This window comes from Notechis scutatus, chromosome 1 (assembly GCF_049901735.1).
Source record: "Notechis scutatus isolate UNSWTSFEM ecotype Mainland chromosome 1, rNotScu1.2, whole genome shotgun sequence".
NCBI lineage: Eukaryota > Metazoa > Chordata > Lepidosauria > Squamata > Elapidae > Notechis > Notechis scutatus.
Window position 1 is genome coordinate 8,060,744 of NC_142009.1, and position 16,963 is coordinate 8,077,706.

The 16,963-nt window shown below is 43.7% G+C and overlaps 1 protein-coding gene across 2 annotated transcripts in view; it reads right to left on the bottom strand.

The window, feature by feature from the left end:
- BRIP1 (BRCA1 interacting DNA helicase 1) overlaps nucleotides 1–15,476 on the bottom strand; it is a 108,327-nt gene extending 92,851 nt beyond the window's left edge. For both annotated transcript variants that reach the window (XM_087956252.1, XM_087956249.1), the window contains exons 1-6: nucleotides 15,399–15,476; nucleotides 11,208–11,325; nucleotides 9,472–9,583; nucleotides 8,097–8,288; nucleotides 6,594–6,727; nucleotides 5,136–5,261 (exon numbers count right to left, since the gene is read on the bottom strand). In XM_087956252.1, the coding sequence (XP_087812378.1) occupies nucleotides 5,136–5,261; nucleotides 6,594–6,727; nucleotides 8,097–8,288; nucleotides 9,472–9,583; nucleotides 11,208–11,300 (657 nt within the window). In that variant the 5' untranslated portion in view covers nucleotides 11,301–11,325; nucleotides 15,399–15,476. The remainder of the gene's footprint in view (nucleotides 1–5,135; nucleotides 5,262–6,593; nucleotides 6,728–8,096; nucleotides 8,289–9,471; nucleotides 9,584–11,207; nucleotides 11,326–15,398) is intronic.
- Between the last annotated feature and the right edge of the window lie 1,487 nt (nucleotides 15,477–16,963).

Below are 16,963 nucleotides of genomic sequence, written 5' to 3' on the forward strand. Positions count from 1 at the left end.
GATCGGAAGGCCACCTTACAAGGCTGTGAACCTCATGGATCTCCTTTCCTCTGTAGCGTTCCTGAGGTAATGAAACTGACAAACCTCAGTTTATGGCGGTTAAAACTGGTTCTCTGCTGCAAAGATCTTGCGGCAGCGGTGACACCACGCCTCCACGCAACAAGCAGGGAGCAGGGATTGGAGCAGAGCACAGGCAGCCTCTAAATGTGCAGGTTTTCCCCACACCAACAGGCGTGTCAGTCAAAGTGCCTCGGCGTGTCACAAGTGACACGCGTGTCATAGGTTAGCCATCACTGTTCTATTTCATTCCATTCCATAATTCTTCTCTTCTCTCCTCCTATCCAATCCATTCCATTCCAATATTCTATTTCATTCCATTCCATAATTCTTCTCTTCTCTCCTCCTATCCAATCCATTCCATTCCAATATTCTATTTTATTCCATTCCATATTTCTTCTCTTCTCCATTCCATTCCAATATATTCTATTCCATTCCAATATATTCTATTCCATTCCATCCCACATTTCTTCTCTTCTCCTCCATTCCATTCCATTCCATATTTCCTCTCTTCTCTTCCCTTCTCTTTCCTCTATTCCGTTCCATTCCATTCTGTTGTCATCAACTTACAACAATTCGTTTAGTGACCGTTTGAAGTTGCGATGGCACTAGAAAAAGTAACTTTCGGCTGTTTTTCACACTTACGATGGTTGCAGCAACCCCATGGTCATGTGATCAAACTCAGGTGCTTGGCAACTGCTTCATATTTATGACAGTCACAGTGTCCTGGGGGGGGTGTCACGTGATCCCCTTTTGCAACCTTCTGACAAGAAAAGTCAATGGGGAAGCCAGATTCACTTAACAACCATGTGACTAACTTAGCAACTACAGCGATTCACTTAAGAATTGTGGCAGGAAAGATGGTAAAATGGGGCACGACTCACTTAAGCTATCTTGCTTAGTGAGAGAAATTCTGGGGCTCAAGTGTGGTCATATGTCGAGGATTACCTGAACCTCCTTCCAAAGGACTGAGCTTCTGGATTCAGCTGATTTTTTTAAAAGTCGCTTTCAATCAAAAAAATAAATGGGAAGACAATATACTGCAAAACCAGCCACTTGCCTTGGCCTTAACCTTGATTTCTAAGATTTTATGATTCTAATAAAGGAGAATATTTGTAGCTCAAGGTTTAAATGAGGGGGCCCTTGGAGGTCTCTGCGGATGATTGTTTTCTTGCAGACATTTCATTACCCAACTAGGTAACATCATCAGTGCGAGGAGGAGGATTGTAGAGTTCTTGTTGCTCTCTGAGCTTGGGTGTTTTCTTGCAGATGTTTCATGACCCAACTAGGTAACATCATCAGTGCTAGAAGGGAGTGGGGTTTGTGGAAAGGAGGAGGGTGGGGGGAAGGATTGTAGGGTCCTCAGTGCAACTATGTAACATCTGGAAGGGAGGGGGTTTTAAAGGGAGGGGGAGGAGGAGGAGGAGGAGGGTTGTGGAGTTCTTGTTGCTCTCTGAGCTTGGATGTTTTCTTGCAGACGTTTCATTACCCAACTAGGTAACATCATCAGTGCTAGAAGGGAGTGGGGTTTGTGGAAAGGAGGAGGGTGGGGGGGAAAGGATTGTAGGGTCCTCAGTGCAACTATGTAACATCTAGAAGGGAGTGGGTTTTAAAGGGAGGAGGAGGAGGAGGGCTGTGGAGTTCTTGTTGCTCTCTGAGCTTGGGTGTTTTCTTGCAGACGTTTCGTTACCCAAACTAGCAACATCATCAGTTCTCAATCAGTCTGCAAGGAAACACCCAAGCTCAGAGACCATTAAGGAGTCCTGTTTTTATGATTCTGAAACCAGAGTGCCTCAAATAAATAATAAAAGGAGGGGGTGGGATGCTGAAACCCACTGCTTGCTTCGGAAGGGTGACCTACAATTATAGGGATGGATGAGAAACAGGGCTGAAACCGAACCCTGGCAAGATGGAATGGCTCTAGGTCTAGGGCTCTTTGGTCCATGGAGAATTGGACCAAATTGGTTCAAAGTCAGCCATTCTCGCCTTGGAGGGTGTCCCAAGTAACTGGCTGGGGGGGCAGGGGGAAACGTGACCACTCTTAGATCTTCCAATGGATGAATTCCCAAGTCCTTAGGAGACACAAGAAGATCTGAATCATTGATAGGGAGACAGCTTCTGATCCCAGCCTGACCCTCAACAAAGCCTCAAAAAGATTCAGTAGGTCTGGGGGTCACCCAATTGCTGGAAAAGGTTTACTAGGGATTAACAGGTTTATTTGCGCACACAAACAGTCCTTTTTTGGTTAATCTCCCAGGATTAACAGTTGAGTTTAGAAGCTTCTCAAAAAGCAAGAATATTAAACAGCAAAGGCAATGAATGTTTTTAAAAAAATATATTTGGGTCTGAATTAGCTACTCCGGGGTTCCAATCCTTGACCTTTGTAACCCCTGGAGTCTCGATTCTCTTGCTTTTTTTCTCACGGCTGGAATTGGGGTTTTTTTGTCATGACTTTGTGGCTGTTTGTTAATGTTTTTGATGCTCGGTTGCTTGGAGTGGATTTCTACTGGTTCTCTAATACAGCTTGTCAACTACTACTCGTTTAATAGTTTGTAAACTGCTATCTAAAATTGTCCAGGCATTTTTGGCCAGCTTGAATTGCCTTGGGGGGCGGGGGGGGTAACCAATAAGTGTTTTTAAAACTTGGCAACTTTAAGACATGTGGACTTCAATTCCCAGAATTCCCTAGTCAGCTTGGTTAGGAGTTGAAGTCCAAGGTGTCTTAAATTTGCCAGCAATGTTTGAAAAACATTGCAATAAATCCTCAGAAGAAAACAAACAAGAAAGTCCAGTTGCCTCCTGAAAAAGCACCTTTGGGACAACCATGACCTGGATGACTGAGAATCTCTAGACTTTTAGCTATGCAATTTGGGATGAACACCCTTTGGATGGTGTGGGAGATGGGATGGATTTCCAAAGGAAAAAACTGCAGGAACCAGGAGCAATGCTCAAGGTGACTCCGAGGATACAGATAAACTCGTAAGTGCTTCAACAAGCCTCTAAAAGGATGCAAACGACCAGCTGCCTGCAAGGAATATAAATCCTTCCATTCCCCACTATCCTGTCAGAGCTGAAGAAGCTTCTTGGACAAGGAGCGAAATGTCTTTAAAAGAAAAAAAAACCAAGGAAGTCCAGTTGCCTCTTGAAAAAGCACCTTTGGGACAACCATGCACTGAGGACTGAGAATCTCTACAGACAAATAAATGATAAATCCTCAAGACCCCAAACCATACTTTTAAATAAATTACTACATGATTTCTTTCAGGGGCACCACTGTTACCTATGGCAAAAGAAATCTTGAAGATGCTTTTTCAAACACAAAAACAAGAGAGTTGATTAATTCCGTGGGAAATAATGTATCTCTACAATTACTGTCCTCTCTTAGGTATTTTGTAGCTTTCTTCTTCTGCTTAAATGGGGGCATATTGTTATAATACAGGTAGTACTCAACAGAAGTGGTATTCAGCAGGTTCTGACCAGTTCTGGAGAACCCGTAGCGGAAATTTTGAATAGTTTGGAGAACCAGCAAATCCCACCTCTGACTGGAGATTTTACAGTATCCTTCCCCTTCCACGCCCACCAAGCCACGCCCACAGAACCGGTAGTAAAAAGAATTGAACCCCACCACTAGTCCTTGACTTAGAACAGTCCATTTGAAGTTACAACGGCACTGAAAAAAGTGACTTATGATGGTTTTTCACACTTATGACCATTGCACCATCCCCATGTGACCAAAATTCAGATGCTTGGCAACTAGTTCATATTTATGAAGGTTGCGGTGTCCCAGGGCCATGTGATCACCTTTCGCGGCCTTCTGGCAAGCAAAGTCAATTTTCAGCAACTGGAGAATGCTGCAACGGTCGTAAATATGAAAAATCACCTCTTTCAGTGTTGTTGTAACTGCGAATGATCACTAAACCAACTGTTGTAAGTCGAGGACTACCTGTAGGCACCTGCCTATTACCATCGTAAATCGTGAAGGTTGCGAAGGGGTCACCTACATAAACCATCTGATTTTATTATTGTTCTGACCAAGGCTTCCTGAGACAGTAACAATCACACGCTGTTCCCAAAAACCTTTTTTTAATTATTTCAATGGCTGTGAATTATATGCATTCACAGCCTGTAATGAGTCCCAAACAGTTTATGAAGAGTCCAACAGAAGTCTGCCACAGTCTTTTGGGATAAGGCTGATAAGCACCCACCTCCATCTCCCTTGAAATGTTGCCAACGACTAAATGGCCAATTAGCTGTACAGGGCCAAACGGAGCACCAAGTCAACACAAAGCTTCAGAGTTTAAACCGACCGGAACCAACAAAGTTGCTTCCTGCAAAGGCTCCTGTCCCTTTGCTCCTCCTTTATGTCTTATGGGAGGGGCCAATCATCTCCAAGCCTTACTCCCAAGTCTCCCCTTTTGTCTTAACTGTTCTTGCCTTCTGGCAGCTCTGCGCAAGCGCGCACTGGGAACAGGCTACCCCCCTGTTCCTCTGCCTCGCTGATGTCAGATTCTGGAGGCTCCGGAGTCAGCACATAACTCTCCGATGGCCCTGGCCCCAATCTCTGTGTCAGATGGAGATCCCTCGTCCGAGCCCTCCCCAGACTCCAGCACTGGGCCATGTTCCTCCCCACTGTACGACTCTGCTGCCAGCTCCACAGGCTGCCGGCAGCAGTTGTTAAACGAATGCTACGGTCGTTAAGCAAAGCCCTTGTTCTCTGTGGAGCATTTTTGCCAAAACCCAGAAGCGAAGGTCGCTTTGGATTAGTGAGATAGGTGGCATATAAGTTTAATTTAAAAAAAATGAAAACATATCTCTAAGGGAGGTGGGCAGTTAAGGAATATGAAATATAAACAAACGGCACCTAAAACATTGGCCATGTGATGGGCGAGGGGGCATTGTAACTTTGGAACTGTAAATTTTCGGTGTCCCTCATAACTCGAATGGTCGTAAGTCAAGGATTACCTGTAACTAGAATAATAGGAGGCAAGAAAATCGAAGCATCTTTTCACATAGCTGAACTCTGAGCTCTTCCAAACCAGTGCAATTTGTCTTTAATATCCTAGTATTATCACACTTACTGTTTTACGTGAGGGAGGCTCAGTTTTTCCGAGAGTCACTGTCAATTCCCCATTTTTTCGCTGTTCGTGAACTTCTGAAGCGTCCGTTAGTTGGGTTCCTGAGGTCAGCCGGTGTCGTTTTCTCGCCTATAAGCCACGCAAACATGCCTTTGAATTTGGGAGGCTAAAAGTCTAAAAAAGCAACGTTTTATTTTTCCTCCCCAAATAGCAACAGCAGTAGCATTTAGACTTATATACCACTTCATAGTGATTTACAGCCCCTCTCTAAGAGGTTTACAGAGTCAGCCTCTTACCTCCTCAACATGAAATGTTTACTTTTGTAATAAAAACAAACCATTTAAAAAAGAAACAGCAACAGAGGACTGGAAAAATTGAAGAGATGAAGTTGTTGTCATTGTTGTATTAGCACATGGTGTTGTTATAGTAGCCAGGAGACCACAGTTTCAATTGCTGAGTGGTAGTTTGGCTGTCAAGGTACCAGCTCTGTTCCTGTCTACCACAACTCACCGCAGCCAACTTGCTGCGGGACAAGAACTACTAAATAATTCCAGGACGCCAAAGGAGGGACAAAATGAAGTGGGAGTGACAAAAACTAAAATAGTCTTTTTAATTATTTTAAACGATTAAATTGAATTGTTGAATTGTCCTGCAGCGAGTTGGCCAAGGTGAGTTGAACCATTCCGGCTCTGCACTGGGAAATGCTCGTGCGCTTCCCAAGGATGCGCCAAAGGAGGGTGAGCTCCTTCACCACAGAAAAGAAGCCGTTCTTCCTGCAGTGTCATCCAAGGCCCCTTCCCTTCTAAAGAGCCACCTCGCAAACAGGTACCGCAACTGGGAAGGTTCAGAACCAGCAGGAATTTGCCTGCCTGCACAGAGCACCAACTTGTCTCTCCACCAAAGTGGTACCTATTGATCTATTCGCAGAAAACATGCTTTTGACCTATTAACTGGATAGAAGCTGAGGTGAGTGCCGGGACCTCACCCTGCCACACAGTTACTACGACTCGAACCGCTGGAGCGGAGACCATCTCCGGCATCATTAAGCCACTGAGCCACCGTGCCTCAAGAGATGAGGTCACTGCGAAAAGCACAAAAGCCATTGGGGAAAAGGTCTCTTTTGTGCCAAGTAGCACATCTCAGGCCCATGGCATGGAAAGATCTTTCCTGAAGAGACAAAAGCTGGCACTATGGGAGATGTTCCTCACTGTCATGCGCTCCAGAGTTGTTTAGGATTTATAACCAGTATTTGTAACAAATATTTGTAAGTCAAGAACTATCCAGAACACTACAAAAATCATAAAATATGAGGCAGTTGTGAAGCGCGTGAATTTTGATGACGTGACCAACAGTCGCGTGAATATATGGCCAGAGGTCACTTGTTTCAGTGCCGTTGTAACTTCAAACGGTCACTAAACAAGCGGTTGTAAGGTGAGGACTGCCTGTATATATGTTGCTCACCTGCTGCTCCGTTTCGAGTGGACGGATCCTCTTCCTTTCCACTTTAAAATCGTTGTCACTGTCATCTTCTTCGTGGAATGAGGCTTGGTGTTTGGCAGACAGTTTTGAAGCCAACGTAATGCGCGAGACGCTTTCTGCAATAAGAATTACAGCAAAAGGGAAGACGGTGAAAGGGAAAACAATTGTACAAGCACCCCATTCAAGAAGTAAAACGTAACCTGGCAGACAAGAAGGAAATACAGGTAGTCCTCGACTTACAACAGTTCACTTAATGACCCCGTTCAAAGTTACAGCGGCACTGAAGAAACTGACTTATAAACATTTTGCAAACTTACGACCCTTGCAGCATCCCCATGGTCACGTGATTTACATTCAGATGCTTGACAACTGACTCACATTTAGGACAGTTGTAGTGTCCCAGGGTCATGTGGTCCTCTTTTGCGACCTTCTGACCGGCAAAGTCAATGGGGAAGCCAGATTCACTTAACAACTGCGTGACTAACTTCACAACTGAAATGATTCACTTAACAACGGTGGCAAGAAAAATCGTAACATGGGGCAAAACTCACTCAACAAATTTCTCACTCAGCAGCACAAATCTGGGGCTCAATTGGGGTCATAAGTTGAGGACTACCTGTAAAAATAGAAAACATGTTGAAACCCTAGAAGAAGTGCAGAGAAGAGCAACACAGATGATGAGTGGACTGGAGGCTAAAACATATGAAGAACGGTTGCAGGAACTGGGGATGTCTAGTCTAAGGAAGAGAAGCAAGAACAGGGTAAAGCAACAGATGGAAATTAAAGAAGCAACCTAGAACTAAGGAGAAATTTTCTAACAGCAGTAACAATTAATCAGTAGAACGGCTTGCCTCCAGAATTTGTGGGTGCTCTCCATCACTGGAGGCTTTTAAGAAGATAATGAACAGCCACTTGTCTGAAATGGTATAGGGCAGGGGTCCCCATCCACCGGGCCCCGGACCGGTACCAGTCCATGGAACATTTTCTACTGGGCCGCCGGTTTGCTGGACGCCGCCATCTTGTTTCGATGAGAAAGTGCTTCCGGGTGAGCTTTTCCAGTTGGAAAGCGGCGTTTGGGTCCTGAAGGAATCCTCGCGCCTTAGTTTCATCGAAGGGGAGGGGCGGCTTCGAACGAAACTAAGGCGCGAGGATTCTTTCAGCACCCAAGGCAAGGCGAGCCGAGAGACCGTCCCGAAGCCCATCGACAAAGGTACAAAGGAGGAGTTGAAGGTGGCGGGGAGAAGCGGGGGACGGCTGGCTGGCCGGTCGCTCGGCTCGCCTTGCCTTGTCATGCGTGCTGATGCCGGTACCGGGCCATGGATCATTTTGTGATGCCGGTACCGGGCCGTGGCACAAAAAAGGTTGGGGGCCACTGGTATAGGATTTCCTGCCTGAGAAAAGGTTGGAGCAGAAGACCTCCAAGGTCCCTTCCAACTCTATTATTCTGTTATAAAGGAGGGCTGTGTCCCTTAGATAAGACTATACCTTTGCTGGTGGAGCTACTTCCACCGCCTGATGAGGTCTCTGTTGCATGGCTGGGGAAGAAAGAAGATGTGGTTTGGCAGCCTCCTTCTGGATCCTGACTGGACCATGTATGAGCATGGCACGGGCATCGGCAGAGTTTCAAAGCCTCGGTCTTCTTGCATTCTTTTGAGCACAAGTCATCCAGTGGTTTTTCTAAACAGCGGGCAAGTTTTTTAAAAAAATAATAAAAAATAATAATACAGGTAATTCTTGGCTTACAACTATTCATTTAGTGACTGTTCAAAGTTGCAGTGGCACTGAAAAAAGTGACTTGATAACTTCCCTTGCCTCTTTTAAATTTTATATACTATTATTAGGCTTTTTAATATTTTATGGTACACAACACCACCCAGAGTCTCTCTGTGAAAGAGATGGACTGTTCTTAAACATGATAGATAGATAGATAGATAGATAGATAGATAGATAGATAGATAGATAGATAGATAGATAGATAGATAGATAGATAGACAGACAGACAGACAGACAGACAGACAGACAGACAGACAGACAGACAGACAGACAGGATATATAGATACGATGGCTAGACAGATGATAGACAGACCGACAGATAGATAGGTATGGATGATATGGATAGATGGAGATAGATGGATATAGAGATAGATATTGATGATGATAGATAGATGGATGGATGGACAGACATGGATAGATGGATGGATAATGGATACATATTAATATAGACTTGAATCTATCGCTATAAAAGCGAAATACCACTCACACATCATCACAAAATCTCCAGAACTGTAAAGCCTACAAACTTGAAATCTGGCACATATGTTCCTCTTGGCTTCTAGGTGCTCACTAAGAAAGGATTTTTCGAAATCACCATCAGAGCTATTAGTATTTCGTATATTATTATTAACATGCTCTGATGCTAAAGAGTTCTACTCCCGCTCCCCACCTGAAAAGAAATCTCTTCAAAATGCAAAACACAAGCAGAAGAGTTTCAGTTTCAGTTTCCCAGCACCAAGCAGTTTTAGTACAGAACAGTTGAACTGACAGTTGAGTCACGCCCAGGCTCCTTGCTGTCTCTTTCTTGCTCACACAGCTAATAGGTTTCAGTTTCCACACAGCCCTCAACTCTCTCACACACTGACAGGATGCTAGCCAGATGAATACCGATAGATACTGGTAGGCAGAAGCAGAATTCCCCCCCCCCCTTATTTTCCTCTCCAAAAATTAAGCCCGACCACATAGTTTCATAACAAAGCACGGTTATCGGGCTAGTATATTTACATAGACAGACATAAAATTAGCACGAAGAATGAAGCCAAAAGAAAGTCCTGATGGGATGAAGCAGGCCCACCCCAGGCCTCACCATAGAGTGACTGCTGCCAGGCCAGAGCAGAACAGAGCAGCGCCAAGCTTTTTCCACTTCCAGTGGGACTTTCTAGCAGGCAGTGTTGCTTGGAGCTCAACCCCTTCACAATCTGTAAAGAAGGAAATGAATTTTGCCAGTACGGGGGGGAAAAAAGCGGCCGCCTTTCTTTTGTTGGCTGCAAGATGGCAACTAAGAACACCTGAAGACCTGATTTACCTGTTGCTTTCAAACTGGTTCCCCGATTTGATTCACAGCAGAACCGAATTTGAAAAATAATGTAGATGGCTATCTGTTAGGGATAACATTGTTTACCCTAACTGGTTTGGGTAAAAAATAATAAATATGGTATCATGGTTTGTTAGTTAAAGTGTGTGTAACTTTAACTGCAAGAGTGTAATTAAGGGTGTGGCTGTAAAAGCACTATATAAGAAGCGAGGCAATTGCAGCTCGCTCTCTCTGGCTTACTGATCCCTAATTACTGGATGGATTGATGACTGCGTTCTTGCTGGAATGGGGAGAGAAAAAGGAGTGTTGATATTTCTCAACGGAGAGAAGATAAAGATTGGACTGATTTATTGTAAGTGTACTGACATTGGCTATTCAACACGGACTTTGCAAATAGAGTATCCCCGACAAGACTTGACTGAAATTGATATATGACTAATGGACCGTTATTTTGACTATGCTATAATTCTTAAATGGAATAAACTATATTTTTGATAGCACAAGCGTATCTGTATTTTTACTGCGTGTTAACTAAAAAACTTATCTCACACATTTACCTGTCTTCCTATCTGACTTCGCTGCACGTTCTGTTTAGTTTGTTTTCCTTAACACCTGTTGGGGAATCCAGGCTTAACACTATCTATTTGAAAGCATGGAATTTCGACAGCAAATGCAATTTCTACTCAGTGTGAAAGGTTGGATCCCGACTCCCCAATACTGTATTAAAAACTTTTCATTTCTGACTTAAATAGCCTTCAGAGTCCCAGGGTCACGTACTCATCATTTGCAACCTTCCCAGCCAGAGTCCAACCAATAAAATGAGGGAAGCCAGATCTGCTTAACAACCCGTTAACAATTGCAGTGATTCACTTAACAACTAGGGCAAAAAAAGGTCACAAAACAAGGCTAATAACTTTCACTATGATTTAAAAGTTTTGAACTGAATCTTGTTGCTTTCTTTTTTCTTTTCTTTTTTGAAAAACAAACACCAAGCACAGCTTTTAAAAGCTGAAAGACAGAAAAAGATCAGGGAAGCTGGAGAAAATCTTTTGTTTGCAACTGTAAAGCGGCGTTTCTCAATCTTGGCAATTTTAAGAAGGGTGGACTTCAATTCCCAGAATTCCCCATCCAGTATGGTGACTGGCTACATGCACCTAACAATTCTTGGAGTTGGAAGTTGCAAGGTTGAGAAACACTGTTGTAGAGTATAACCTTACAATCATCCTCATCTTCTTTTAACGACCCCATAATCCCTTGCGGGGTAGAGCCTGGGCAACTGAATGGAGCTGAGTGTTTACTGGCCGGATGCCCTTCCTGTTGGCAATGTGGAGGTTTTTTTCCAGCAGATATATTCTCGTTATGCCCAGAGAGAGAAATATCTGCCTCTACCTAGGATCAAACTCACAGCCTCCTGATTGCGAGGCGAGAGAGCTCCACCTCTAGGCCACTGCACAACCCAAGCATAATCTTACAATGACTGCTATAAAATAATTGCTCTTCAGACTTACTGCATTCATCATAGCAAGTTGCGATGGATAAGCCTTACAAGGGAAGAGAATTTTTACACCACCAATGGTGTATTCTGACGTTCGTGATGCCATAATTGCATTGAATTAGGACGTCCACCTTCAAGAAAAAAGAAGCAGAGTTTTAAATTATAAACTGTTGAGTTCCAATCCTGCCTCAGTCATGAAAGCCAGCTGGATGACTTTGGCCAATCACTAAGAACCTGTGTGTTCTAGTCATGCCTTAACTGGGTGACGTTGGGCCAGTTACTCTCTCTCGGCGCAACTCAGGTTTGTTGTTGTGAAAATAGGAGGAGGGGGAAGGTGTGTTGAATAAGTTCACCACCTTGAGTTATTTGTAAAAATAATAAAGAGGGATATAAGCTAATCTAAAAAGAAAAGTCTTCAAAGAAAAAAACAAGAAAGTCCAGTTGCCTCCTGAAAAAGCACCTTTGGGACAAACATGACCCGAATGACTGAGAATCTCTACAGACTTTTAGCTATGCAATTTGGGATGAACACCCTTGGACTGGTGTGAGAATATGAATGGATTCCCAGAGGAATTGCAGACTTCAGGAACCATTAGGATTGCTCAGGTGACTCTGAGGACACAGACAAACCTTCAAAGGGCCTCAACGACTCTCCAAAAAGAATGCAAATGACCAGCTGTCTGCAAGGAATATAAATCCTTCCATTCCCCACCATCCAGAGAGCTGCAGAAGTTTCTTGGATGAGGAGCGAAACGTCTTCAAAGAAAAAAAACAAGAAAATCCAGTTGCCTCCTGAAAAAACACACTTGGGACAACCATGACTCTACAGCCTTTTAAACCAATAAAAAGTTTCAACTGAGAATTTGAAAATCCCCAATAGAAGGAAGGCTAGATCAAATCTTTTCAAAAACTGTATGGTTATTTCTAAATAAACGTAATAAGTAAGTTTTAATTATCGGTCAGATCTTACATTTCTACATGATTAAAACAACATCAAAAAAACCTGTGGATGCAGTTGGATATGCATTGCAAAAAGGGACCCCAAGAACAGACTGCAAAGAGGTGCACAGGCCTTCATGTTTAAAATCATCTCTGGTTTTAGTTTAGGCATTAACCTCAGAAAGAAGTAGCGGTAGGTAAGATGAAAGCTGAATCGCTTAAGAACTGTTTCAACTTGGTCAAAAAACCTGCCAAGCAAAGCCAAAATGTTAGCAACCACCTCAAAACAATCCACATGGAAAATAAGCCCTACTCGGGATCATTTTAAAGAAATAAGTTGAGTGGAACTATACTCGGAAAGAGAGAGACAAATGTTCCATATATTGTATAGTTTGAGTTCAGTTGTGCAGTTGGCGCATTTGTGGAACCTGTCATGTTTTTGGATGGTTAGGGTTATTTTTTGTTTGTTTGTCCAGGCTGTTAATTTTCTTATTTTTATTTGTTCTGTTTTTATTTACTCAATTTTTATGGCCACCAATCTCAGAAAATGACTCTGAGTGGTAACCAATCTTAATGTCTAGGGCAGGGGTTCCCCCAATCTGTGGACTGGCACTGGGACATGGCATGCCAGCAACTGGGCCACGCAAACAAGTGAAGCCCCATCCGTGGGATGCAGGCAGCATGCAAAAACTCTCTGGTCCACAGAAAAACCTCTCCATGGAATCGGTCCCTGGTGCCCAAAAGTTTGTGAGCTACTGGTCTCTGGAGATTCTCAGTCATCCAGGTCATGGTTGTCCCAAAAGTGCTATTTCAAAAGGCAACTGGACTTTCAAAAGTCCAGTTGTCTTTTGGAAAAGCACTTGTGGGACGACCAATCTTAAGTTTTAATTATTTCGATTGTCTATTTGATATCTTGTAAGGTGCCCAGGGGTGTTTGGCATAGTTATTAATATTGTTGATCGCACACTCAGCCAGATATTTAAACTGCATTTGGCTTTTTAATTCACCTATAGCGTCCTTCCCAAGGAATTGGGATAGGCAAATGATGTTTTTTGGTGATGTATAAAGATATCATTGCAGGATGTCAGCTATTCCGAGGGAAGCTGCCTTTTGCAATTAACTGGTGGTGAATTTGTCAATGCCGGTGGTGCTCAAAGGATGCTCCAAATGTTTTAGGGTTGCACCCAAGGCGTCTATTACTATTGATACTATCCTTGCTTTCTTTTGCAGCAGTTGTTCTATTTCTATTTGTGGGTCTTTGTATTTTGTTATCTTCTCCAGTTCTTTCTCTTCTCTTCGGCTGTCTCCAGGTACTGCCACATCCACTATCCAACATTTTTGTCTTTTATCGACAATTGTTAAGTCTGAGGTATTATATGGCAGGTGCCTGTCAGATTATATTCTAAAATCCCAGTCTTCATTTTCTATGATTTTTTCCATTTTTTGATCCCACCAGTTGCTGTCTGGAAGCAAATGGTATTTCTTGTTCCTCCAATGCATCGTTGTTGCTACTTTGACATGCCGCTCCTTTTGTAGTCAGTCTGTGCAATCTCTTATCGTGGTTTGTTGCACTTTCAGCCAGATGTGTAGACAGGATTTGGCATTTTATTCATCTTTTATTTGCTTCATGTGCTGCAGCAGCAACCTGCTGACTTTTCAGCTGGCTGAGTTTGCTATCTGGATTTCGTAATCTAGTGACCATTCGTGTTGAACCTGGAATGCCTATTCCACTGTTTGGAGATTCACTTCTCTCACCATTAGATTTATTGCCTAGATCAGAGGTCTCATTCTCGCGGACCGCGGGCCAATTGCGGCCCGCAGGACGATATCCTGTGGCCCCCACCGTGATATGAAAGTATAACATTTGAGGATATTTTTTTAACAACGTTTTTTGTGGAATCCCTTATGCAGCCCAGCCTCAGCCTCCAGCGGCCCCCAGGTAAATTGAGTTTGAGACCCCTGGCCTAGATCCTTTGAGTTCTGAGAACCTCCTTCAGTGGTTTTCACTTCATCAGAATTCTTCACAGATTCGCTCTGCATAGAATTTGGTTCATTGCTACTGCTGTTTTCTGGGTCTGATAAAAGTGCTTCAGCAGATAAATCAATGTTCAGATTAGGAACTGTCTTAGCTGTTTCATCTGAAATATCCTTAAGATCTTCTGATGCCATGTTTTTGTCTGCCTTATTATCATCAGGAATTTCTGAATCGCATCCTACTGTATTCTTCTCTTCAGAAGCATCAGCCTCTTCTGCAGAAATATTTGTGATGCTGCTTCCAGGAAGTGATGGTACAGAATTGTTTTCACCACATGCATCTCCTGATTCTTCCTTTCCTCCTTTTTCAGAGCTTTCCTCTCCTACTATTTCCTTGTTGACCTCCATCTGTTGTTTTGAAAGTTCTTTTTCATTCTCAGTATCTGCGCACTCTTTATTATCAACCGTCGCTTTTTCTTCATCAGCAACTGAGCTTCTGTCCTCTAATAGTTCCCCTTTTCTGCCTCTGACTGCTTCCATAATTTCATTTGCTGCTGCAAGAAAAGACTGGTTGCTGCCCCGTGCTTTATTAGTAAGGTCTTCTGTTCTATCCATGAGCTGATAAATTTCTTCACGCATTTCTTCCAGAGTTTTGCAGATATCAGCTTCCCAGTAACCTTTGTCTAGGCATTCAGTTAATTCTGCCAGCTGTACTTTTGTGCTATAGTACCAGATTCTCTTATGCTTTTCACATTCTGAATCTTCCTCTACAACAATCCTGTATTTCCACCTGTTTCTATCATATCCAATAGGTTCATGTTGAATGTATGGTTTGTTTTTATATTCATCTTTTATTCGTAGGCAGATGTGGATATTTGATGGCATGAAAAGTATGATTACTACTAGTATTATATTGCACTCCATCTTTTTTAAAAAAGGAATTGATGCACCAGAGAAAGCAAACTTTACTTAAGGGATGGCGGATTCTTTCCAACACCCCTCCCCCACATGAAAATTATGACTTTTGACTCACTAAACGATAGAGGGGGCATTTTATTCCCCCCTCTCCTCCCACGCCCCACTTTTCGATCCTTCAAAAATCCTTTTATGGCGGAGAAACTGAAAGGCGCAAAAACGGACGTGGTTTAAAACAATTCCCCCCCCTCCCTTAGGAATGGAAGAGTCGAAAGGCGCGATGCTCTCCCCACCCCGCCTGCCACCCGGTTTTTGGACTCGTCTAACGCGGAGGAGCCAATACGCGCCCCTCTTCTCAGCGCGCGCAAGAAGTTACCTCAGAATTCCAAGCGCTTTTTCGCTCTTTTTTCTCCGACTTCGAATCCTTCCTTCCCGCCTCGGCTGCGTCAGCCCCCCCCCTTCCGGCTTTTTCTACCAATCAGTGGCGAGCTGGAAGCGCCAACGAAAGCGGCTCGCTAGCGCGGCTTCCGGTATCCTTCGGTTGCCTAGATACCTTACGGCCTCGCGGGCTTCGTTTCGGAAACAATCTAGTAGCCTCTTAAAGGGGCGGCGTGAATTCCGCCGGCTGATCCAAGAATTTGAGGAATTCACATTCAGTTGGCTGCGATGATGCAATACCATGAAGGAAAAGGGCCTTTCGAACTGGTAGAGGCCTTGGTCCCTTGACACCGACTCTCTGGCGCCTCATGATCTTTGAGCGAGCAAGATGGGCAGTGGGGATGATGGGAAGAGTGATGGCAGTGGTTTCTCAACTTCCAACAACTTTAAAACGTGTGGACTACAACTCCCAGAATTCCTCAGCCAGCCGTTTGAGATCGGTGGACTTCAGCTCCCAGAATTCCCCAGCCACAGTTCTGCAAAACGTTAATTTATTCTACTGCCCTTGCTTGCTCTTCAATCCTGCCTCCCCCCCCCCAAAAAAAAAACAACAGCTTGTGGTTTCTGACTATCCTTATAATGTTGTTCTGACCCAAACCTTGTTCCAAGGAAACAAACACAAAACAGAAGTAACAGCAAAACCTTTTAATGATTCTTTATGAATTTGTTCCTTCCCGGTCAAAAGGCTGTTTCTAACTAATTGTCTCTGTTAAGAACGAGCCTTGCCAAGGTGGTGCAAGGCTGCCACGAACACTAGATAAAGTTGCCAAGAAATAGTTCAAACTCAAAAGGTCTCCAAACACCAACCAAGATATTCCGAACATCCACAAGGCTTGAGTGCAAAAACTTCTTTGCTTCCTGCAAAAAACTCCAGTTTCTCAGCTGGCTTTTATCTCTTAATTACCTTGCAGCCTTACTCCCGACTCACCCGTGCTGCTGCAGCTGCTCTTTCCTTTGAGCAGCCCTGCGCACATGAGCACTTGGCACAGGCTCCTCAGGGCCCTCTTCATCACTGCTGCCAGCCTCCACAATCTCCGAAGGCATCATTCCACTCCCTGATGGTCCTGGCCCCATCCCTGCATCACACGCAGGCCCCTCATCTGAGTCCTCGCTCTCCGAGACCTCAGCCGTCTGCACCTGCTGCTGGCGAACCACAACAAATGTATTTTCTGCAGAGAAATCCAAGTTTTTGATTTACAACCATTCATTTATGACGGCATTGAAAAAAAGTGACTTTCAACCAGTCCTCACATTTACAGACAACTATGACAGCATATTCACAGTCCTGTGACCAAAATTGGGGTGCCTGGCAACTCGACTTAAACAGCTCATTTAGTGACCATTCAAAGTTACAAGGGCACTGAAAAAAAGTGGATTGATGACCATTTTTTCACACTTACAACCGTTGCAGCATTCCCATGGTTACATGATTTACATTCAGATGCTTGGCAACTGACTCACATTTATGACAATTAACGGTGTCCCAGGGTCATGCAATCATCT